General features: G+C 46.0%; 1 protein-coding gene across 1 annotated transcript; it reads right to left on the bottom strand.

The window, feature by feature from the left end:
* Positions 1-6316: 6316 nt before the first annotated feature.
* On the bottom strand, positions 6317-20504 carry RAE1 (ribonucleic acid export 1). The gene is made up of 12 exons (XM_006186132.3): positions 20312-20504; positions 17624-17720; positions 16981-17085; positions 15896-15988; positions 13944-14030; positions 12883-12969; positions 12691-12762; positions 11569-11676; positions 8521-8627; positions 8355-8430; positions 7582-7776; positions 6317-7451 (listed from the first exon to the last, which is right to left on the bottom strand). Exons 2-12 carry the CDS (start codon positions 17711-17713, stop codon positions 7365-7367), a joined length of 1107 nt encoding a protein of 368 aa, XP_006186194.1. The 5' UTR covers positions 17714-17720; positions 20312-20504; the 3' UTR covers positions 6317-7364.

Genomic DNA, 20504 nt, shown 5'->3' with positions numbered 1-20504 from the left:
GCCCAGCGAGCAGCCCGGCTGGAACCCGGCCACCCCCACCTGCATCTCCGAGGCACCACGTGGCTGCAGCCCTGGGACCCACGCAGATCCACTGTCCTCGGCAGCCAGCCTGGTGCTTGGATCACTGTCACTGGTTTGGATGCTCCCAGGGCCTGGGGCTCGGACTCCATTCAGGCCTCCCCTCCAGCATCCGTCAAAAGCTCATGTCCCTACCTGACCCTACCTCATACATCTGTTTACTTCCGTATGGACCGTCTCCCCGTGAGAGGCCAGCTCCGTGAGGATGGCTGGGGGCTGTGTTGTTCATGGCCACATACCCAGGGCCTGGCACAAGGAAAGCACTCAGTAAAGATGTGCTGAGTGAAGGAACAAATATATGAATGAACACATTCCAGAAGACTTGAGACTGGGGGTGTGGAGGGAGGGATCCCCAAAGCCTGTTTATCTTAACAGAGATGTGAGCCATGCAGCGTTCCCACGGAGTCAGGCTGGGCAGCCACCTCCCCGTCTCAGAGCTGGGCTGCAGCTGGGGACGTGCGGGCCACCTGCACCCACCTCCACCCAGACCAGAGGCCTGAGAAGCCTTGAAATAAAACAGCGACACAACAAAGCAAAAGAGGACGCGCAAGAGACTTTCACCCAGCAGCCAGGCGTGGACTGGGTCCTGCAGTTTCAGTTTCGGAGAGTAACCTGCCCCCTGGGCTCCTTTCTGATTATCCCTGTCGGATAGTGAAGTCATTCTGCCTTCTTTTCGGGCTGCCCTGGGGTGGCGGCCGAGAGCAGAGGGCAGGCTGCATTTATGTCCTTGGTTGCCAGCCCCCACCACGCTGGGCCTCAGTTTCCTCAGCTGTAAAATGGGCATAATGACATTGCCTTCCTCCCGGGGCTTTGGTGAGGCTGAAATAAGATAACACACAGAGGGCTGAACTCGTCTTCAACCTGAACAAGAGCTTGGTAAATGCGAACTCCTGCAATTTTGGTTTTTCCAGCCGGCACTTGTCAGTTTCCCGCCTTCTCAGGCAGCCGGAGACCAGGTGGGGAGGTGGGCACCTGTCAGCTCTCCTAGCCATGCTGTGTGGGTGGCTCCCTTATGCCTGTGGGACAAAGCCCCAGATCCCTTTGTTCAAGATGCCTTCCCGTGTCACCCACACCAGTGCTGAAGGGCCCAGTGTCCCAGGTCGTGTCCCTTCTCAAACATAGTCATGTTCTGAGGTACTGGGGGTTAGGACTTCAACATAGGAATCTGGGGAGGGACACGGTTCAGTCCGTGACAAATACCTACTTGGCACCTGCAGGCAGCTGAGTTGTTAACCAGAACCCTGCCTGGGGCCTCCACATAGGCCACCACCTCACTGCGGGCTCCCACTGGTGCGGGGAGGAGTGGGTTCATGTGACCTGAAGCACCTCAGGAGGGTCCCCGGCCCCCATCCCCAGGAGACATGCAGGAATTTAAGGACAGGGTGAAATACCGTGCTTCAAGGATTCTCTCAGAAAAAAATCAGCCTCAGTTGCATTTCTGTTTTAAAGGCCAACCCGAGAGCCAGAGGGACCCATGGGGGATGGAAATGCTGGCAAATACGTCACACTGCTTAAAGCGGTGAGTCCAGGCCCGAAGCCCAGTCGGAGCAAGGACAGCCTCCCCTCCCGGTCCCCTGGCAGCCTTGTGAAATCTCACCTAGAGTAGTTGACACTGTACCAAAGGACTACTGGCTACATCTTAATTTGAGACTCAGAAGCGGAGGAAGAGACCTACACTGCTGACCGGCGATGGGGAAGAGAAACTGAAGCTGTGGGGCTGACCCAAAGGGCCTTGCTGATTTGGGCCCATGGGACGCCAGGACTGACAGTTTCTTCTTACGACTTGTGTCCACCTTCCTGTCCCCATCACCTCTCCTGCTCTCCTCGACCCAGGGGGGCGGGGGAAACCAAAAGAGTAAGAATGCATAGCAGTTACTTTTTAGGGGCTGACTTACAATTTAAGCAAGCAGTGTAACAGGTATTTTAAAATTTGCTTTGAAAACGGCCCTCACCTTAAGAGTATTTCTCAACATATCGATGCAAAATTCACACTAGACTTGCAAACAACAGGCTACAAAATTATCTACTCTGCTTCTGTTTGTCTTGTAGTGACATAACATCTGTTGTGATAAAAACTCTCAAAACTGCAGCCACATGGTTCTGCTGCCTTCTCCTGCCTTCCCCAGAGCAAGGTCTGTGAAATCCAGGTAACCTCACTTAGCAGGAAATCCTGCAGAGCTAAGACGTGCTGGCAGTCTCTGGATACCAACCTACCCCCTCTCAAGGGAATAGGATGCCTGTGTTGAAACTGCCTTTCGTAAACACTGTGGCCCCGAGACATTTCCCACCAGGCGCTCTGAACCCAATGTCCAGGGTTTATACAGCTTGTTCAAAGGCCTACAAAAGTGTCTGAGGTGTGGGGAGAGGTGGGAGAGGAGGGAGAGAAAATAGCTTCAAAATATGAGAACAACAATCCCAAATTAATGTTTCATTTAGTGTCTACAAATGTAATACTATTGACCTTACTATTTACAGAGTTCCAAAAATTTGTCAGGAAACACTTTTGAGAAATTTCCTGGTATTCAAGGTGATCACTGATAAATCATTGCCAAGTGTAAATTAAAAACTGCCAAATAATTTCAGAAGTAAAACACGAAAAACATTTTTTTCAAAAAATTTTCAGTAAAAGAATATGTATTTAAGGTAGGATGTGGGCACACTTTAACATTTGATGTGATGAGTAGGACACCTCCAAACAGTCAGAGGGCCTGGGGGTGCAATGTCCCAGGGCAATCTACTGCGAGCAGTAGATTGACATTTCTGGTAACCACACGTACAAAAGTACGATCAGGTGAAATTAATTGTATTACCCAGAATATTATGATTTCAATGTGTAATCGCTGTAAAAGGTTAATGAGATACTTACATTCTTCTGCTTTTGAAATCTGCTGTGCTAAATTTACTTTTACATCTCAATTCCAACTCATCACATGGGGACCTCGAACATCCAAAGTTACTAAAACCCATCTTTAAATGCCCTTTTTGCCACCGAGACCCATTTGGGATGGAGGTTGGTCTTTCCTAATCTTTCCTTCCCAGACCAGGGCAGGGCAGGCAAGTGCTCGGAGTCCCCTGCACCTCACTCAAGGCTTCAAAGTCCCAGGAGGAAACTAAGGGGGACATTAAATTTTAAGTAGAAATGTCAGGAATCTGACCTCTGAAAAATTGTCGACTTTGGTGTTTCCTAAGGAGGCCATCAATCTTCTAAAGATAAAAGTGTATTATTTCAAAGAATAGTATTCTAGCAGTATAAATAATCCTTCAATTCCACTTTCCAACTGCTTTACAAGCTTAGTAATGGCAGCCAGCGGGGCACCGACTCGTCATTTCTTTTCATCAGCTGAAGTGGCTGAAACTGAATACAGAACCTGATCCCCCGACTGGCATCACTGGCGCCATCTGCTGGCCGCACTGAAGCAGCCTCCCCTTTCAAGAACCCTTTTACAGACTAGCAAGATCTCCAGACTGCCCGTCCGTGGATGTTTTTGTCCCAAAAGCCTCCGCAGATGCCACCCGCCCTGGAAGTTACAGGAGTAGCAGCTAACACTTGAGCATTTATTACCCGCCAGCCATGGAAGCACTTCATGTGCATTGATTTCGAATACTCACCCCAGCCTTTGCGATAGCTACTTTCATTAATCTCTCCCACTTTACAGATGAGGTCACTGAGGCTAAGAGTTGTTTAAATCACATGCTCAAGGTCACAGAGTTGGTAAGTGACAGAGCTGGGGTGTGAAGGCAGGCAATCCAACTCCAAGTGCCTGTTCTTAACTATGCTGTACAGCTATTTCAATTGTCGTCTTATGAACAACATAATGACCCTTCCTATTTTGGGGTGATTGCAAGGACATAGTTATGACTGGAACTCACACAGTACCTCATGAGGTTATTGAACCTCAAGAACTCAGTCTAAACCATATAAAAGGAACAGAAAAAAAAAAAAAAAAGGAACGGGGACGGAGAAAACTTCCAATGCAGGATACTATAAAATATATAACATATGCACGCATCAGTTCGTACACACACACACACACACACACACACACACACGTAACGGTAGCGCAGTGTGCAGACACACCGTCACTGTGAGCAGTGCGCCGGAATGTTCTCAATGTTCTCTGCAGTCTTCTGTGACTCCATTTTAAAAAATGCTTGTTGCGACAGCTACAGTCATTGTACTACCTACGGATGGGTCACGATCGAAATCGGAAAATGCTGGCTTAGATGTTCCTATATGCTTTCAAGGGTATGCATTTGGTTCCTTTCTTACAGAGCCCTTCCTTCAAATTTGAGTAGAAGTAGAGTACCCCTCCACTCTGCCAGGTAGCCTAGAACATACAGAATAATGTCACCTTCGTGTCACCTTCCAGCGAGGTACGTCTGCACCTCAAAGATGACTTTCAGGTGGCCTGTTGTAATTTCCATTGAATCATTTCGTGTCTTGCTTTCATTGCTTTATTTTCACTGTATTTTTTTGTGATTATTTTCTACTTTGGGCGGAAGATATTAGGTTGCCATATACTGAAATTTTTTTCTCTAAATTTATGGCGCTGACAAATTTATTTCCAAAAGGCAAGTAAGTGGACTGATTTAAAAAAAAAAATAAGTAAATGGCCGTGGAAGCGGGGTGGCCGGGCGTCCGGAAGCTGCGCTGTAACCCGCCCTCTCGTGCAGGGCCCCACCTCCGGGGAGCTTCACCCTCGCGGTGGAGGCGCCTTTTCCGGGGACAGCAGCCCCTCGCTGGAGTGGGTCCGCCTGCACGTTGCTCCAGCCAAGCCCACCCAGCCCGGCATCCTCCTGTCCAGCGCCGCCGCAGATGAAGCCACTCCTAATGCAGTGGGGGGGCAGGCAGGGCTCCCCTTGACTGAGAGGGGTCTCCCAGGCAGGCTCAGACATGCGCACGCGCCCAGCACATTTCCATGCTGGTTCTCGTGTCTGCGGAACACTGGGTTGGACCAGACATAACAGGAACGGATGTGGGCCTCCCTGTACACGACTCCCAAACCTGTATTCACCCTGTTTCACCAGCATCTTAACACACGGTCCTCGCACCAGATCGTGTGCAGTTAACCAAGAAAAGTGGTGTTACAAACAGGGACGAGGAAAAGCCTGGTAAAGCCAAATGGAAAAACCCAGTGACAGCACAACGTGAGCTGTGGAATCTAGGTAGCAGACATGTTCACCATGGCGCTCCTTCAACTCCTCCGTTTGTTTGAAAATTTTCATAGTAAAAAGTTGGGGAAAAAAGTGAACAAAACTTGTCTTCCCCATAATTCCATCTTCAGTGGAATTATATTATATATAATTATATATTCCACCTTCAGTGAAAGCCGGAACTCTATTTTTAACCGGGCGTCCAGTAAATTTTTAATGGCAGACTGATGTGACATTAAAAAAGTGTAGATTACAATTTTATCTTTTCAAACTAGAAGATGCCATCAAATTTCTTAATACCTATTGAACACCTACTGTATGCAACATACAGTACTCGTGCCTGCAGGGATGATGTTTAAGATGGAGAGTTCCTCGAAGACTCCATGTACCTTTTAGGAAACATGAAAACAAGTATCTTAAGAAGTCTGATGACTTCCACAAATGTTTACAGGTTCATCAGTAGCAAACACGCAGCAGGCTTTTAAGCTTTCGGTTCTAGGCCTGTGGAGAAATAAGCCTTGTCCATGCACCAGGATTCACATCCTGGGGGGTGGCAAGGAGCTCGCTTACTCCTGGTTTCTGGCAGCGCTAAGTCCAACCTGGGATTAAGCAAGTGATTTAAATCTGCCAGTTAGAAAAACTATCCCCTTGGTAATGTGACACCAATCTTGGACAAGAACACTCTAAAAGGCTCATGACTTAAGATTCAATATTTTGCGGTCACTTTCAACCACAGCCAGGCACTAGCTTGTAAAAAATAATGAAACTGTGGCTAAAGGTCTACACCTGTTCCCACCTCCAGTGAAAGCTGGCTGCTGAGTAAGCAAGTGCGGCTCTCTTCTCTCAGCGGTCTTTCTTACCTGCTTGATCTGCTCGCACGTTCAGATCAAAGCTGGGAAAAAATTAGCTGTAGACAGTTAACTTGAAAATTCAGATTTTTTTCTAGTGCACCTGCCTTTTTTTGTCTCTCTCAAAACAAACAAACCAACAAACAACTTTTCCAGCTAAAAGAGACAGAGTTAATGGTCTGAATTCATCTGTGATCTGATGACTAAAGAAATCTAAACCAAGTGCAGGCAATCTCTTCAGTAGAAAACTTTATTTTCAATGTCCTTTATGAATAGACAAACACGTCTTACAACATGATCAATATCAGATTTCCACACTGAGCAAGTTAGTTTACATACCAGCTCTAAAGAGTAAACCAGGAGCAGCATTTGGGACCACAGGGTAAAAACACATCACTCATTTTGGATACTTACCAATCAGGAATTCTGAATTACATGAAATAAAAAAAGCAACATCCCAAAACTACGTCTGCTGGGGGCAGGAGCTCAGAGCACTTCCCATGTGGGGACTTGGGTCCTAACTTGAAGGCCACACAAGCATTACCCACTAGGGCTTTGTCCACAGAGGCCTGAGCCTCAGAACAGGAACACGCCTGTTCCAGTCCCCGGGACATTGGCCCAGCAGGGCTGACAAAAGCACTGGGGGTGTTAAAGGTGGGAATGAAGGAAGCAAAAGAACTCATTCAAACTCTGCCCAGCAGTGCTCGGAGAGGCTGCTGCCCGACGGTCCACACTAGGAACCATCCCAGCTCAGGATTCCCTCTTCACTAAGGTGCGAGGTTTCTGCATCTCCCAAAGGGCATCTGCAATCACAAATCAAAGCCCGAGGATGACACTGAGCAGGACGGCCACTGCAGACCTTACGGGGGAAGGTGGGTGGGCACGGGGAGACACGGACAGAGGGAGCTTAGCAGATCATCTTCAAAATATTTTATTACAAAATACAGTACAGGGTTCGTAGAAGGTTTCCCAATGTTCTCTAATACATACACTGCTGAATGAAGCACTGCAAAATACCTGGCAGTTGCCCACATGGATCTAAGAACTTCTATAATAATTTCAATCCCCTTAGAGTTACAGATGACATCTGTAACCGGCAGTGGAATGGACAGACGGAGTCACTGTGGCCGTGGGGCTCCTGACTGCTGAACAATGACATGGTTTTCTCCGGGGGTTGAAATCCACATCCATGGCTGACAACCCACCAAAAGCTGAGACCCAAATTCGTGCAGAGACGAGGCAGAGTGGAGAGAGGACCCCGGACAAGCCCCGGGCCTCCAGCCACTACTTCTTATTCCTGGGCTTTAGCTCCTCGGCTGCATTACGCAGGAAAATGTAATTTTTCTTTTGGGGATTATAAAATTCATGTCCCTAAAGGGGAAAAAGAACAGGATCTTAAAAAGTGATTAAAAACCAAGTTCGCATCCTGTGGCCACTTTGAATACGGCCAGTCTTGTGCTCTGCTGCCCGACAGCGTCCAGCGGGGCTGGGGAACCCTTACCTTTGACCAATCATAGCTGGACGCATATGCAAATATGTTCCCATTGTGATTGAAGCAGCAAGCCGATATCGGCTGATCTAACTGTTCTGAAGTTTTTAGTTTTGTCCTGGCATCTTTGTCCCAAAAGCTGAATCTACCATCAGATCCTACAGTTGCAAGGGTGCCATGAACTGGATGGAACGCAATTCCATTCACCTGCAAGGATGGACACACACAATGAGAAGCAGAGGCAGGGGAGGGAGGAGAAAGCAGGTTTTTGACAACGCTGACATCCTGGTGGAGTCAGGAAACAAAACATACAGTTATCATTTCACCAGAGCTGGCCGCCCGCCGGTCACAGAAGCTGGCCAGGCTTCCTGAGTCAATCAGCAGCCCGGGACCCAATCTTGCCTCGTTAAGAACACAAGTCAGCAGAAGTTAACAAGTATGTAGCTAGTAACACCAAGAAGCAAACCTCAGGAAAATGCCTTTTTCTTTTTCAGCAAACAGCAATTTCTCGGTTTTAGCAAAGTGTATCAACCGTCTGCCAGCACTCATGAAGGTGGAAGACACTCCCCCAAAACTCCTAAGCTCGCGTTCCGAAGCAGAGAGAACGAAGACAGTCAACATGTTCATAAAAACAGAAAACTGAAACCTCCTGCGTAAGCTGTTTATCTCCGCACATGACCACACACAATGACAGCAATCGTTTCTGATCCCACAATGACTCAGCCATCCACCACCGAGCCTCGTTTCTAGACACATTCTCAGGGTTAAAGTTTCTAAAAACGTACCGCGTAGATGTCTTGAGGAGCTGAAGTGTTGGTTCCGTTAGATCGATGACATTTAAAGGTGAAGTTATCTTTGGCACTGAAAACACAAAGGCCCAACTTAGTTTTCCTTTTAAAAACACAAAGTGTCCTGTGAGAATCACAGGCAGGCTGCTGGGGCGGCACTTACGGGTTTGGGGGGTTGATGTAGTGAATGGCAACTCTCCCCTCGATGCTTCCCAGGGCAAAACCCGTCGGCTTGTTCTGCTTGTCTTTAAAAATAGCCACACATCGATGCTATAGTTTGGGGGAGAAAAGTGTTATCATCACACTGTAAAATATAACATTCCATAATGAATGTGAAGGTAAACAGCTTTTACCCCATTTTGGGTCTTAAAAGAATCAGAAACATATTTCTGAAATATGGTGAAGTAGATATTTCCATTCCTCCAGTAAACATTTTCTTCCTCCTTGTATTGTGCCGCGTACCGCAGACCGGGCGCTTCCATCCAGGGGCTGTTCCTCCTCTGCCGCCCTGACGGCCTGCTGTCACCGCAGCAGGGCACAGGGCTTTCAGAGCCCCACCAGGTCCTATTCAGGTGCTGGCCCTTGGTGGGGCGGGAGGAGGACATGTCACTGATTTGCAGCCCATCATCGACTAGGCGGGTGCCCTCCAGCAAGTCACATCATGTTCCCAAGCCGCTGCTTCCCCAGCCGGAAAGGGGAAGTCGTGTCTGCCCGGCGAGCACGGAGGAACACTAATGTGGCAGTACCTTCTAAGCTATGAACATGCCACACAAAAGCCAGACACTGCACTTGATCCAACAGAGTCTGAGGGGCCCAAAGGAGGGTCTCCTGGGCTCTACAGAAAGTCCCGTGGGAACAGCCCACGGCCCAGCCTCCAGGGACAGAGCAGCAAGGACTGGGGCCCATCTGGGTCTTCACTTCCTCCTTCCGGTGTGACAGCTTGGCCTGACCCAGGGGACCACCCACCCTGCCCAAACTGGACATCTTAGCTCCTGGGAGTTCAGGAGGTGCTGGGAAGGGGTCAGGCCCAGGGCTAAGCCACACAAGATGAAGGAAAAGAGCAGCTTGTTATCATGGTATTTGCTAGAGCATGCAAGTTTCCTAAGTAAGTCGAAAGGCATAGGCTAGTTCTATTTCTGTATCATTTGCCACCTCTGCCCTTTTAAAAAATAGCACATCTGTTACTTTTCTGAATAGAAAAAAAATACAGAGACAAAAGTCTGTAAGTCCTTAAAGGACAGGAGGGACCATGGCTGGTCAAGCTGTCCACCTTCCTGCCCTGCTCAGCACAGGGTCTAGTATACAGCACAGACCAGGAGCCACACAGCCTCAAGGGGCGCCATTTACGAGAACACACCCGCACAGGGGCCTTACGCCAAGGCTAGTGGCATCCTTCAACAAACAAAAAGCCAGGTACATGGCGCAAGGTGGGAGAGGCAAAACCAGACGAGGTTTTGTCAAGAAGTTTGGGGCTGATCCAAGGGGAACTGAGGAGTCACTGCCGGGTCATAAGCAGGGATATGGCAGGGTTGTACATGCCATCTCAAGGAAGAGCCCCTGACTCATGTATGGAGAATGGACTGAAGAGGGCACAGAGCTACACTTGTGTTGTCATTCAAGACTCGGGTCAGATGTAGAAGGCAGGAGGAGAGAATCACGTACAGAGCAGAAGTGAGATGAGAGAGGAGGGAGAGTGAGTGAGGATGATGCCCAGAGTTCTGGCTTAGACAACTAGGCGCTGGAGGGCCAATGAGGGAGAGGCAGAGCACATGGGAAGAGCAGGCCGGGGGCAGGGGGCAGGTGACTATGTCTATTCACTCAGCAAGCAATACAGAGTACGTCTGTGAAAGGCCTGGCTCCAGGTGCCAGGAATAACCACGACAAACACAAAAATCTCTCAGTTTACATTCTAGTTGGAAAACAAGACCTATATGTATGTGAATGTCCAACTGACGCACAAATCTATATACACACAGCATGCAGAGAGTGACCAGAGAGAACCCTGACAAGAGGTAACAACTCAATAAAGATCTGCAGAAAGCAGCCCCGGGCCTGGCGTGGGATACCGCTGGGCTGAGACATCGGGAGTCATGCAGAACAGCGTCACTGTGGGTGTCCTTGTCAGAAGCACAGGGGCAAGGTCTGTCGGGACCCAAGTCTCCAGCCCACAGGTGTGACTGAGCAACAGCAATGGATGGCAGACGGGATTCTGCTCAGGTAGAGAAGGCATGGCCAAGGGCAGACGCCTGCAGAACCTCCACGTGCAGCAAGAACCAGCAAGGAAGACTAAGCAGCAACCAGAGGGGCAGGAGGCAAAAGGCAGCGCGACAGAAACCAGGGGCACAGTTTTAAGACCATGTAAGGACAGTGGTGAATGATGCTAAGATGAGCGCTGATCAGTATCTGCCAGAATTACTGACCAGGAAGCCGTCAGTGGCCATGCCAAAAAATTTCAGTGGAGAAACAGGGGCAGAAGTATCAAAGAAGCAGGGTGAGAAATGAGTGGGAGGTAAGGCAACAGAGAAAGCTCACGAAAGACACCTGTCTTCAAAGGGAAAAAGGGACCTAGCTGGCAGAGGATGTGGGGGTGAAGAGGTGTGTTTCTAGGATGAATGAGACTTGAGCTCGGTTCAGTGCCACCGAGCAGTACTCAGAAGTCAGGAGATGAGATGGAAAAGGGAGGTGGGCGCCTGATTGCCTGAGGTTCCTGAGCAGGCTGGAGGGCATGGAGCCCAACCGTAAAACTGGTCTTTGGAGAGCACAGACTCCACCTAACAGGTGGGAAAAGGCATGGAGAGATGCAGGTGTCACCAGAGTTCTAGACTCAGGAGGAGGAAGATGAGGAAGTTCCCGACCGTTAGCTGCTATGTTCTCAGATCAGAGGCTGATCTGATCTGCTGAGACAAAGGCTAGAGGAGGGAGAGTCTTGGGGTTTGAAGAGAGAGAAGATCTAGGAATCCATGGCAAGTGAAGACTGAGCTAAAAACGGAAGCTATAAATTCATGATGGAACCAATCCACTGAGACGTGCATCCACTTGGCTCTCAGTGGGGATGTTCGGAGAGGACAGTCTCTACTCACTAAGTGTTTTTGTTTATATACTTAAATTCGCTCCCTTCTGATGTCTGAAAGTACAATGATTTCCATATATGGGCACTGACTACCCATGACAGGTGCTAAATACAAGCTTCTTGATTTGACTTATGACTCACCTGGTGTTTCAGGGGAGATTCTATCCTCCTGAATTCAGAAGGTTGATTCTCTAACTGATAGACGATCAGTCCCCTCTCTGCAGTGGCCACCACAGCCATAGGATAGATCTGGGAAAAGAGGAAAGCAGAGACATGCTTAAACCAGAGTGTGCTCTTTTTTATGCCAAAGAGTTAAATCGATTTTTTTGTCACAAAAATAAGACTGAATTTTTAAAAGTTTAACAATCCAATGATATGAACATGTTTCAAGAAAACCTAGAGAAATCATATTTGAAAGTAGAGCATTTGTATCTTTTTTAAAGACTTGTTTTTTAAAACTATAAAATACATGACTATTTAGAAGATATACTGAGGGATAGAGAAGAAATTAAAATCACCTTTACCACCCCTTCAAAGGATAACTGTTGTTAACATTACAGTATGTTTACTCCTGTCTTTTTTCTGAACATTATACAGGTATACGTGTATGTACATTTCTATGTAATTCACATCCATCCTTTAATCAAAGCGTGTTTAGTGAGCACCACTCCATACATTTCCCCAAGAACACTAGCAGTGGCCACCTAACATCCCCAGATGGACCTCCCACAGGGTTCACTTAACCATGTCTGCCTTACTGGCCCACTGGGTCACTTCCAGTGTTTCACTATAGTATACTGAACAAAGAACACGTGCATCTTTACTCTTCTCATGATAAATGCCTAAGAGTGGAATTACCGGGGCAGCTAGTACAAAACTTTAAGACTTATTGCTAAACCAATGGAGAAAGTTCTTCAGCTTCTATCCCATTCAGAGTCACCAAAGATCTCACACCACATCACAAAGTTATTGCCAGTTTTCCTACTGCCACAAAGTGTTATGTCACACTGGTGACAACACGGCATGCGGCTATCTGCGAATGTTCACGTAACAAGTGACTAAAAAAGGCACACCCAGTTTTTAGTAATTCTAGAACAAATGCAGCATGAAACCCTCCAGACTTAAGATGACTGAGGCAGTCCAAACTACACCCCACGTCTAGTTTGAGAGATTTTTGGGTTACTGTCTAATTGCAAGACATCGTTAAGTTAAGTAGTATCTTTTTTTTTTTTAAGGAAATACATATTGTTAGAAATTCCTTACCACATCAGCACAGTAACACCTTTCAGGGAGTTGCAAAACCATCATAGGATTTGACGATCGTGTATCCCAAAACTAAAAGGAAAAAAAAAAAAAAAAAGCCAGTAATTGACTATTCAGAGCTAAAGTCCAAACAGTGTAAGAATAAACATCAATCTTGGTCAGGCCATGCAGTCCCTTAACAGTGTGCCATACCTTCAGAGTCTTATCCCAGCTCCCGGTCATCACACAGCTGTAGTTTGGTGCTTTGATCCAATGTATGGTTTTCACAGGAGCATCGTGCTTTCAATAAGACAAAACAAAAAACAGATCAAAGTAAACGTAATAATATGCTACATAGCTTCGGTTCTGGAAATTCAAAGAGAAGGAACTCATTTAAATATTGAGTTCATACCAAACACAAACCAAAACATTCAATGTAACATTAAGGGCCTGTATCTACCTTCCATGCTAACAAAATCAGATTTGATTTGAATCATAATTAACTAGTATGTGAGGGTGAGTGCAAGCCCTTCCTTAGGGGGTAGATATTCAGAATAACTGGTAAGGAACTACATCACAGTTGTATCTACTTAGATGACATGAATTAAGAGGTCAACGAGATGCTTCTGGCACAGAGTACTGTGACCTCAGAGTATGCAACACCTTCCTGAAAATGTTTCAGGGGCAAGAGGCTCCCCATCACCAGGTTAGACCCTCTGGTTCTAGGTTCTCTCACCTTCTGCTTTTCCGAGCAGTCTTCATACAAGAACCTGCCTGCTGTCCTCGAGCAGACTGTAAGAGCTCCATGGCAGGTGGAAGTGTCCCTCTTGTTTACCCCTGTATCTCTACTCCTAAGGACAGTGCCTGGTGTATCGTGGGCATTCGGATATATACTTGTCATGTGAATGAGTGACCAAATGCGGGTAGTACAAGGCAAGCCGCACATGGGTGCTGGAATGTCAAAGACGGGGATGTTGAGGACCAGCAGCTGTGACATTCTCTTTTATAGGTTTTAATATCACTAGCTCCTCATGATGTCATCCTCATCTACACGTATGTGGAAGGCCCATGACAGAACAATTTGCGAAATACTAGTAAGAACGAGAATGGTTACACAATTGGTGTTTCTTTCTGTGCCAGTATATTTAAGTCTAACTGATTTGGCATAGTCAAACTCCATTTTTCCTATAAGAGAATTGTTATAATTAAAGAATTGTAATAACCTGGGGCACCAGCCTTGCCCAGCCGTTTTGCAGAGGGTGAGTTTTCATTACCTGTGCAATCTGTATCGCTTGGTTACTGTTGAGGTCCCACATTTTGGCAGTTTTATCACATGATGCTGTAAATACTTTGCTCCCATCCTAAAATAAAATGGAAGAAATCTGGCATTCTAAGAAAAACAAAATCTCTATATGTACATTTAGCTATCAGGCTGAAACACTGAGGCAGGTTTTATTTTGCAATTTTTATTTTTCCAGTTATGTGGGGGCCAGTGTATTGCAAACTATAATGTTATCTACAAAACATATTTTCAGCTCAATTTTTAATTATTAGTTAATTTTTCTAAGAGATAATATGTAAACAGGTTTAAAAAAAATGTAAACAGCATTATGAGTTATATGGTGAAAACTAAGCCTTTCTCTTGTCCCTGACCCCAGCTCACATCTCAGAGGCAGCCATGGCCACTCGCATGTCCTCCAGAAACAGCCTTTGTATATGATACACCTGTGTAATACCTACCAGGAGCCGCTTTAAAAGTTATTTTCTTATTTTCATCAATTTCAAGCCTTCACAAAAGTTGCAAAAATACAATGAATAGCCCACAAACCTATCACCTAGATTCACCAACTGCAAACATCTTTCCACATTTACTGTATCTCTTATTCCCCTGCAACTCCTCCTACTCTATACACATATTTGCATAATTATTGCTTTTGTTCAGCTCAGTATTTCATAGCATTCTAAAGTATATACAATAAAACTACATTAATTTGCAATAATCATTAGTGAAATGTAAATTACAGTATAGCTTAAAAATTGGCAGTCACTGTGTAATGGTTTTTAGAATATTCACATATAGAACTCGTAAAGTAGTTCAGTCAAATAGGAAGTGCAAGACAATTTAAAAAGAAAATGGACTGAGCTGAAAACCTGGACCAGTCATCAACATACTTTTTTCCTTAAAGGGCCATACAGTATATCTTTTAATCTTTGTAGGTCAAAAGGTCACTGTTTCAACTCCTTAACTCTCCTGTTGTAGCCTGAAAGCAGCCAAACACATGTAAATAAATGACTGGCTGTGTTTCAAGAAAACTTTATTTATAAAAATAGGCAACAGGCCAGATTTGGCGCATGAGTCACAGTTTGCTGACCCCTGGCCTAGACGACTTCATCTCTGGTTCCAGAGCGCAAAGATTTACCACTGTCTTCCCTTAGCAAAAACTTCTTCCCGTTGAAGACACCAGTTCTCCATCTGAAAGAAGAGATAAAACCTTCTTCTCTATTAAGTTATAAGGAACTCCACAGATCCTTGAAAAGATGCTAATGCACGAAGTGAGCTGCCCTGAGGTTGAGTGAACTGGCATTTACAGAAACAGATACAGCCTGTTTCGTTTCTCCGAGCTGTACACCGTCTAGTGGAGGAATCAAAACATGGCAATGAAGAGGTGCAGCTCAGCGAGCTGAGTCCTGAGACCTGCAGAAGGTACTGCGTTGGGTGGAGAGAACCCAGAAAGCAGCTATGAAGTTTGGGAACGGTGTTGTGAATGCTTCACAGAAGAGGTAAGAACTGAGCTAAATCTTAAAAGGAAAGTAAATCACATGCGTATAGTTGTATGTGCATCATCTCCACTCCAGGCTTGCGGTCAAGTTTCAGCTCTAGCTCCTCCATTTCTTGACTTTGCCAGGTTACCTCATCTCTGAGACATAAGATCACAGCACACTGAGAGGTAGGAAAGGCTTTAAAAAATTATCTAATCCCCTGCTGAAGGAAACATGTCAATAAATTAATGGACTTTTTATGCAAGAAAAGCTTTTATAGAGTAATTCTGACATGACTCAAGTTAATCAAGTTATGAAAATCAATAAATAACTATTTCAGTCAGAAACAGCACTTCTACAATTTGTGTACATACATGCTATTTGTCTCAGGTTATATACAAACGCATATATATCCCAAGTTACACTGTCCTTTCTAGGACAACATGGACAATTGGCTGAAACTCACATCACTCCAGCAGACATCCAGCACAGGCCCAGTGTGCATCTGCTGGGCTTTTGGAATGGTCTGCCCACTATCCTGAACTTCCCAGCAGCGAACCTACAGTAATGAAACAAATTAATGCAAACACAGCAATTAATGATTTATTACACGCATTTAACCCATATGTTCCCAGCCATAATCTGATAAATGCAAATTTACATACTAGACACTTTTCCCCTATCAAATCAATAAAAATAAAATGAGTAATACTTGGTGCCAGCAAGGATAAGCTGAAACTTGTACTACCGGCCGGTGTGTAAATTGGTACAGCTCTTCTGGAGAATATTCATCAGAAACCCTTGAGTTTGTACCATTCCCTTCTGGATGTGAGAAGGATCTCCTATGGTGTACTTTACATGCATTGTCTCAATTAATCGCTACAACAGCCAAAGCTCTGTGAATTTGCTGTCATCTCCATCTCGCAAAGCAGGATATGAGGCTTAGAGAGGTAAGATAATGGGCCCGGGTCCCCTATCTATGTGAGTGGCAAAGCCACGATGCGTTTCTATGATTATGAGAGTGGTTAATCATTCAAGTTTACTCTAACAGGCCCCTTGCACTTCTTCTGTCAAGTGCCTCTCAAAATCCTCTGCCTATTTTTCTACCATAGTTTTTCTTCCTTTTTGTACACTATGATTTTTTTGTTTTTGGTAAGTATAGTGTCTATGCAAGATTTATGCTGTATCTAAAGGCAAACAACACTTTAACATATGCCTGAAGAACATTTTCAGGATGTTCTCTAGAAGGGAAATTTATGTATACCGTCATGGACATTTATTTCAATGAATACTACATTTCATTTGGGAATACATGTCAAGATACTGAACTATAGAGTAGAAATTTTTTAATGATGCATATGATCCTGCTTTCTCAACAAAAATTAGTGCAACAAGCCATTCAGAATGGTTCACACTCTAAACTAGTTTCTTAAAAAAGACCACGAATAAGTCCTTAACTCTGCTTCGTTCACTTGGAGGGGAAAAAAAAAAGCTAAGCTTATCCACACAAAGAGATATGACAGAGAGAACGTGTGTTCAAGGAGCACTTACATCGTTAGCCCACGATCCTGCAATAAGAAAGTTCCCCGGCAAGGTGGGGGGGCTAAAAGATAGACAACCAATGCTATCATCAGGAGAGGACGTTACTTCAATATCCTGGGGTGGAAAAAGTCAATGTTAAGACGTGTGCATCATCACAATTTAACTCAGAACTGCTTTCTTTCTCACTAAACATCCCATGGTGGACTTCCCTTGTGCTCAAGAACTGACTAAATTAGACCTTCCATACTCTGATAAAACTGAAAAAAGGGAAGAGTAAACAAGCCAGCACAAGTCCGGCACTGCTGGGACTACACGCAGCACTCTCAAAGAAAGGCCCACCTGCTCACTCTCGCCCAGAAGGGCTCGATCACAGTTATCACCTGCCTCCATTCCCCACAGAAATTCTGATTCAACCGCTGTGGGCTGTGCCCTGGGAATCTGCAATTTTAACAAGCACCTCAGTGATTCTGGCGCTAGTCCAGGGGACACATGGTTTCTATGCTGCAATATTTGAGAAAGCAGGCTAGACAGAGCTTCAGAGTTTTCGCCCCAAAGGAGGCTCCCAAGCCCTCTGGGTTTCTCCCGCTGTCACCGATGTAGGAAACCCCGGACTTCACTGTTTCTACAAACCCCGTGAAGTTCTACGTGGTACCTTCATAGGATTGTGATTATCTGTGGTTGTGCTGCCAAACATGCTGGACCCACCAGTTCCAAAACCCGAGGTTGTTCCAAACAGACTCATTTTGGCCCTAAAAAATAATGGGAAAGGAGACAGGTCCTTTCTTAAGAAATAAACATCACTGAGAGGCAATATAAAGATAATTAAGTAACAGAAAGGAAATAAAGAGTAAATAAATGATGTCAGGCTTCTGATTTCTAAAGAACTCTATGTATTAAGCACAGTGCTTTTAAAAAACAAACTTTCTAGTTTAGTTTTTTTATGGAAAATTGTAAAGATAGGAGAGTTCCCATACACCCCACATCCAGTTTCCTTCTTAGATGTACCATTAATTAACCAATATTGATACATTACAGCAGAGTATTTTTCAGTCACCAGCTAGAAAATAAATTCCCTCATATTTTTACATAGTTAGAGACACCGTGCTGAGCCCCAGGAATATAAGAGCAAACCAGCAGAAGGCCCCATTCCAGGTTCCCACTCAGTGACAGATCACTTTCTTACGAATTTCTGCACTCCAGTTTAGGTCAGTATCTCGGCATGAAGTTACTTAGAAAAGCAACCAGTCCTGGCAGCGACTATAGGAGGAATTTTAAAACAGTAATCCACTTTGGTCTGCTTGAGTACCAAAAGGTCTGGCATTATGTTATGGGCATCTGCCCAGCAAGAGTCCCCCCACTTGGAGTTTCTTCCTGGGCACCAGTCTCGTAGGTCCACAGGGGTTAGAACCATGCCTCTGCCACTCAGCAGAGCTCAGACTCTAATCTCACTGGGCCTCATTTTCCCTATTCTGCAAACAGAGAACACTAACACTTTCTCCAGGGTTGCTCTGAGGATCAAATCAGATTATCTCCGTATACAGTGCAGTGTCTAGAGCATAGTGGGTCAAAAACTTTCCCCCTTTTCCTTCCAAGAAGAAAGTCTACGCTTTATAACTCTCTGATGACTCACACACATTGATGCCACATTTTCAATTCTGTCGTTGGTTAGCAAATTTTTACACCCAGAAGTCTACCGTGTCAGTAACCTCTCTCCCAAAGGAGCCTCGCAGCTGAGTGATACGTGAGGTAACAAGAGCAGCATCTCTTAAAGAGGACAACAGAGACCGGGAAAACCACGAGGAATTTGCGGAAGGTATCTGAGTTTCCTGAGCTTCAAGAAAAATAACCAAGTGCAGACGTACTAGTTCTACAAGTGCATTAGTATCTCAGAAATGACTCTGTGAGAGGACGTGGTGCTTACTGAGCACCTCTGCCTCAAATGCTAGAGACATATTTGAAACATGAGTTAACAGCATGAGGAAACAAAGGAATGACAAGGCTTCTGCAGTGGAGTCCAGGAACTAAATATATGGCTTTGGGCAAATTATTTAGCCTTCATTTTCTCATCTGTAAAAACAGACACTAATATACACTTCACAGGGTTACGAAAACCAAGTGCAGTTGTAGACACAGTAACTGAAAAACTTCTGTTTCTTCCTTCTCTTCAACCATTAAGTTGGGAGAGAGCATTTCTGCCATCAGGGATAAACTTAGGGAAAAGAACAAAGGCCATCAAGCGTTAATCACCCATGCGCACCACATACTGTGCAGGGCACTGGGAACCCTTAAGAAGTTCAGAAGACGTGTTCACCTCCAACCTACCTAATCTCTTCCTGCTTTCTCCCTCCTGGCCACACTAGCTCTGATGGCTTCCTCTGCCTGTGAACACTGCAAGCTCCTCCCTGCCTTGGAACAGTCCAACTAGCTGTTCCCTCAGCTGGGATGATTCACCTTCCCCCAAACTCCCAGCTGTCTCCATTTGAATCTTCAGGTCCCAGTTCAGAAGTTGCCTCCTGACAACTTTTTGGGGTGACGGACATGGTCAAAAACTACACTGTGGTGATGTGTACACGACTGGATTAAAGTTCCCAAACTCATCAAAAGGTACACTTTAAGTGACACTTCAATAAAGCTGTTAGAAGCCTCTTTCTTAAGAAAGTCACCTCCTCAGAGGCTTCCCTGCCTTCCTAACGGAACATATCCAACCATCACATCCCCGTTTTCTCCACAGCACCGGCCACCATCAATTTGTTTGCAATCAATCTCTTCTCCGGGGGAAATGCCGGCTCCAAAACGGCAGAGAGCTGGCTAGATTCTTCCTAATATACTGGCCCACGGCGGCTGGTATTTCACAGATACTTGCATGGGCGGAGTGTGTGTGCATTCGTATGAAAAAAAGACTTGGCAAAGGAAGACAGAAACAAAGAAACAGTTTTAGGGAGTGATAAGTGCAACAAAGGAGGTTAAGCGGGTTGACGTGGGAGGGTCTAAAAGCAGATGCCCTTCTCCGGAAGAAGCCAGAGAAGGTCTCCGGGGTGGTGCCATGTATCTGGTGAGAAGCCACTCGTGTAATAAGGAAAGTGGAGGCGACAGGTGCTGCCATCAACTCTGTGACCCTCCCCGGTGCCTTAGTTACCCCGCAAGGAAAACGAGGGGGTTAGACCTGAAGCGATTCATAAGGCCCCTTCCAGCTCTGACGTCCCTCCCAGAGATCACTAATGAAGCTCGCCAACAGTCGGGCTCGCGACCCAACCTCGCGGCGGGGCTCTCTCCGCCCGGGGGCCCCGGTCTCGGCGGCGCCATGGCGGCGGTTAACGAGGGGAAGCGGCACGGGGCCTACCTGAGAGTCGTGCTGCGGAGGGAAGCCGGCGACAGAGAGCGCGAGGAGCTCGGGAGCCTGCGATTCCGCTCGAGCGCGGAGGAGGCGAAGGCGAGGTAGTGGGAACAGGAATTCCGAGAGCCCTAAGTCTACTCACGCCGGCCGAGGAACTGCCCTAATTACCGCGGAGACAGTGCGCATGCGTCCCGGAGCT

The sequence above is a fragment of the Camelus ferus genome, chromosome 19, assembly GCF_009834535.1.
Source record: "Camelus ferus isolate YT-003-E chromosome 19, BCGSAC_Cfer_1.0, whole genome shotgun sequence".
NCBI classification, from domain to species: Eukaryota; Metazoa; Chordata; class Mammalia; order Artiodactyla; family Camelidae; genus Camelus; species Camelus ferus.
The sequence above is the reverse complement of the archived record's forward strand: the minus strand, read 5'-3'. Positions and strand labels throughout refer to the sequence as shown.

What these genes read in the sequence shown, in the direction of transcription:
- RAE1 (XM_006186132.3), bottom strand. Translation starts at nt 17,713, where the DNA reads ATGAGTCTGTTTGGAACAACCTCGGGTTTTGGAACTGGTGGGTCCAGC. An exon ending in GGTGTTACTGTGCTGATGTG is followed by an intron (nt 11,677 to 12,690) that starts GTAAGGAATTTC and finishes CTCTTTTCCCAG; the next exon opens with ATCTATCCTATGGCTGTGGT. An exon ending in CTCCTCAAGACATCTACGCG is followed by an intron (nt 7,777 to 8,354) that starts GTACGTTTTTAG and finishes CCATCCTTGCAG; the next exon opens with GTGAATGGAATTGCGTTCCA.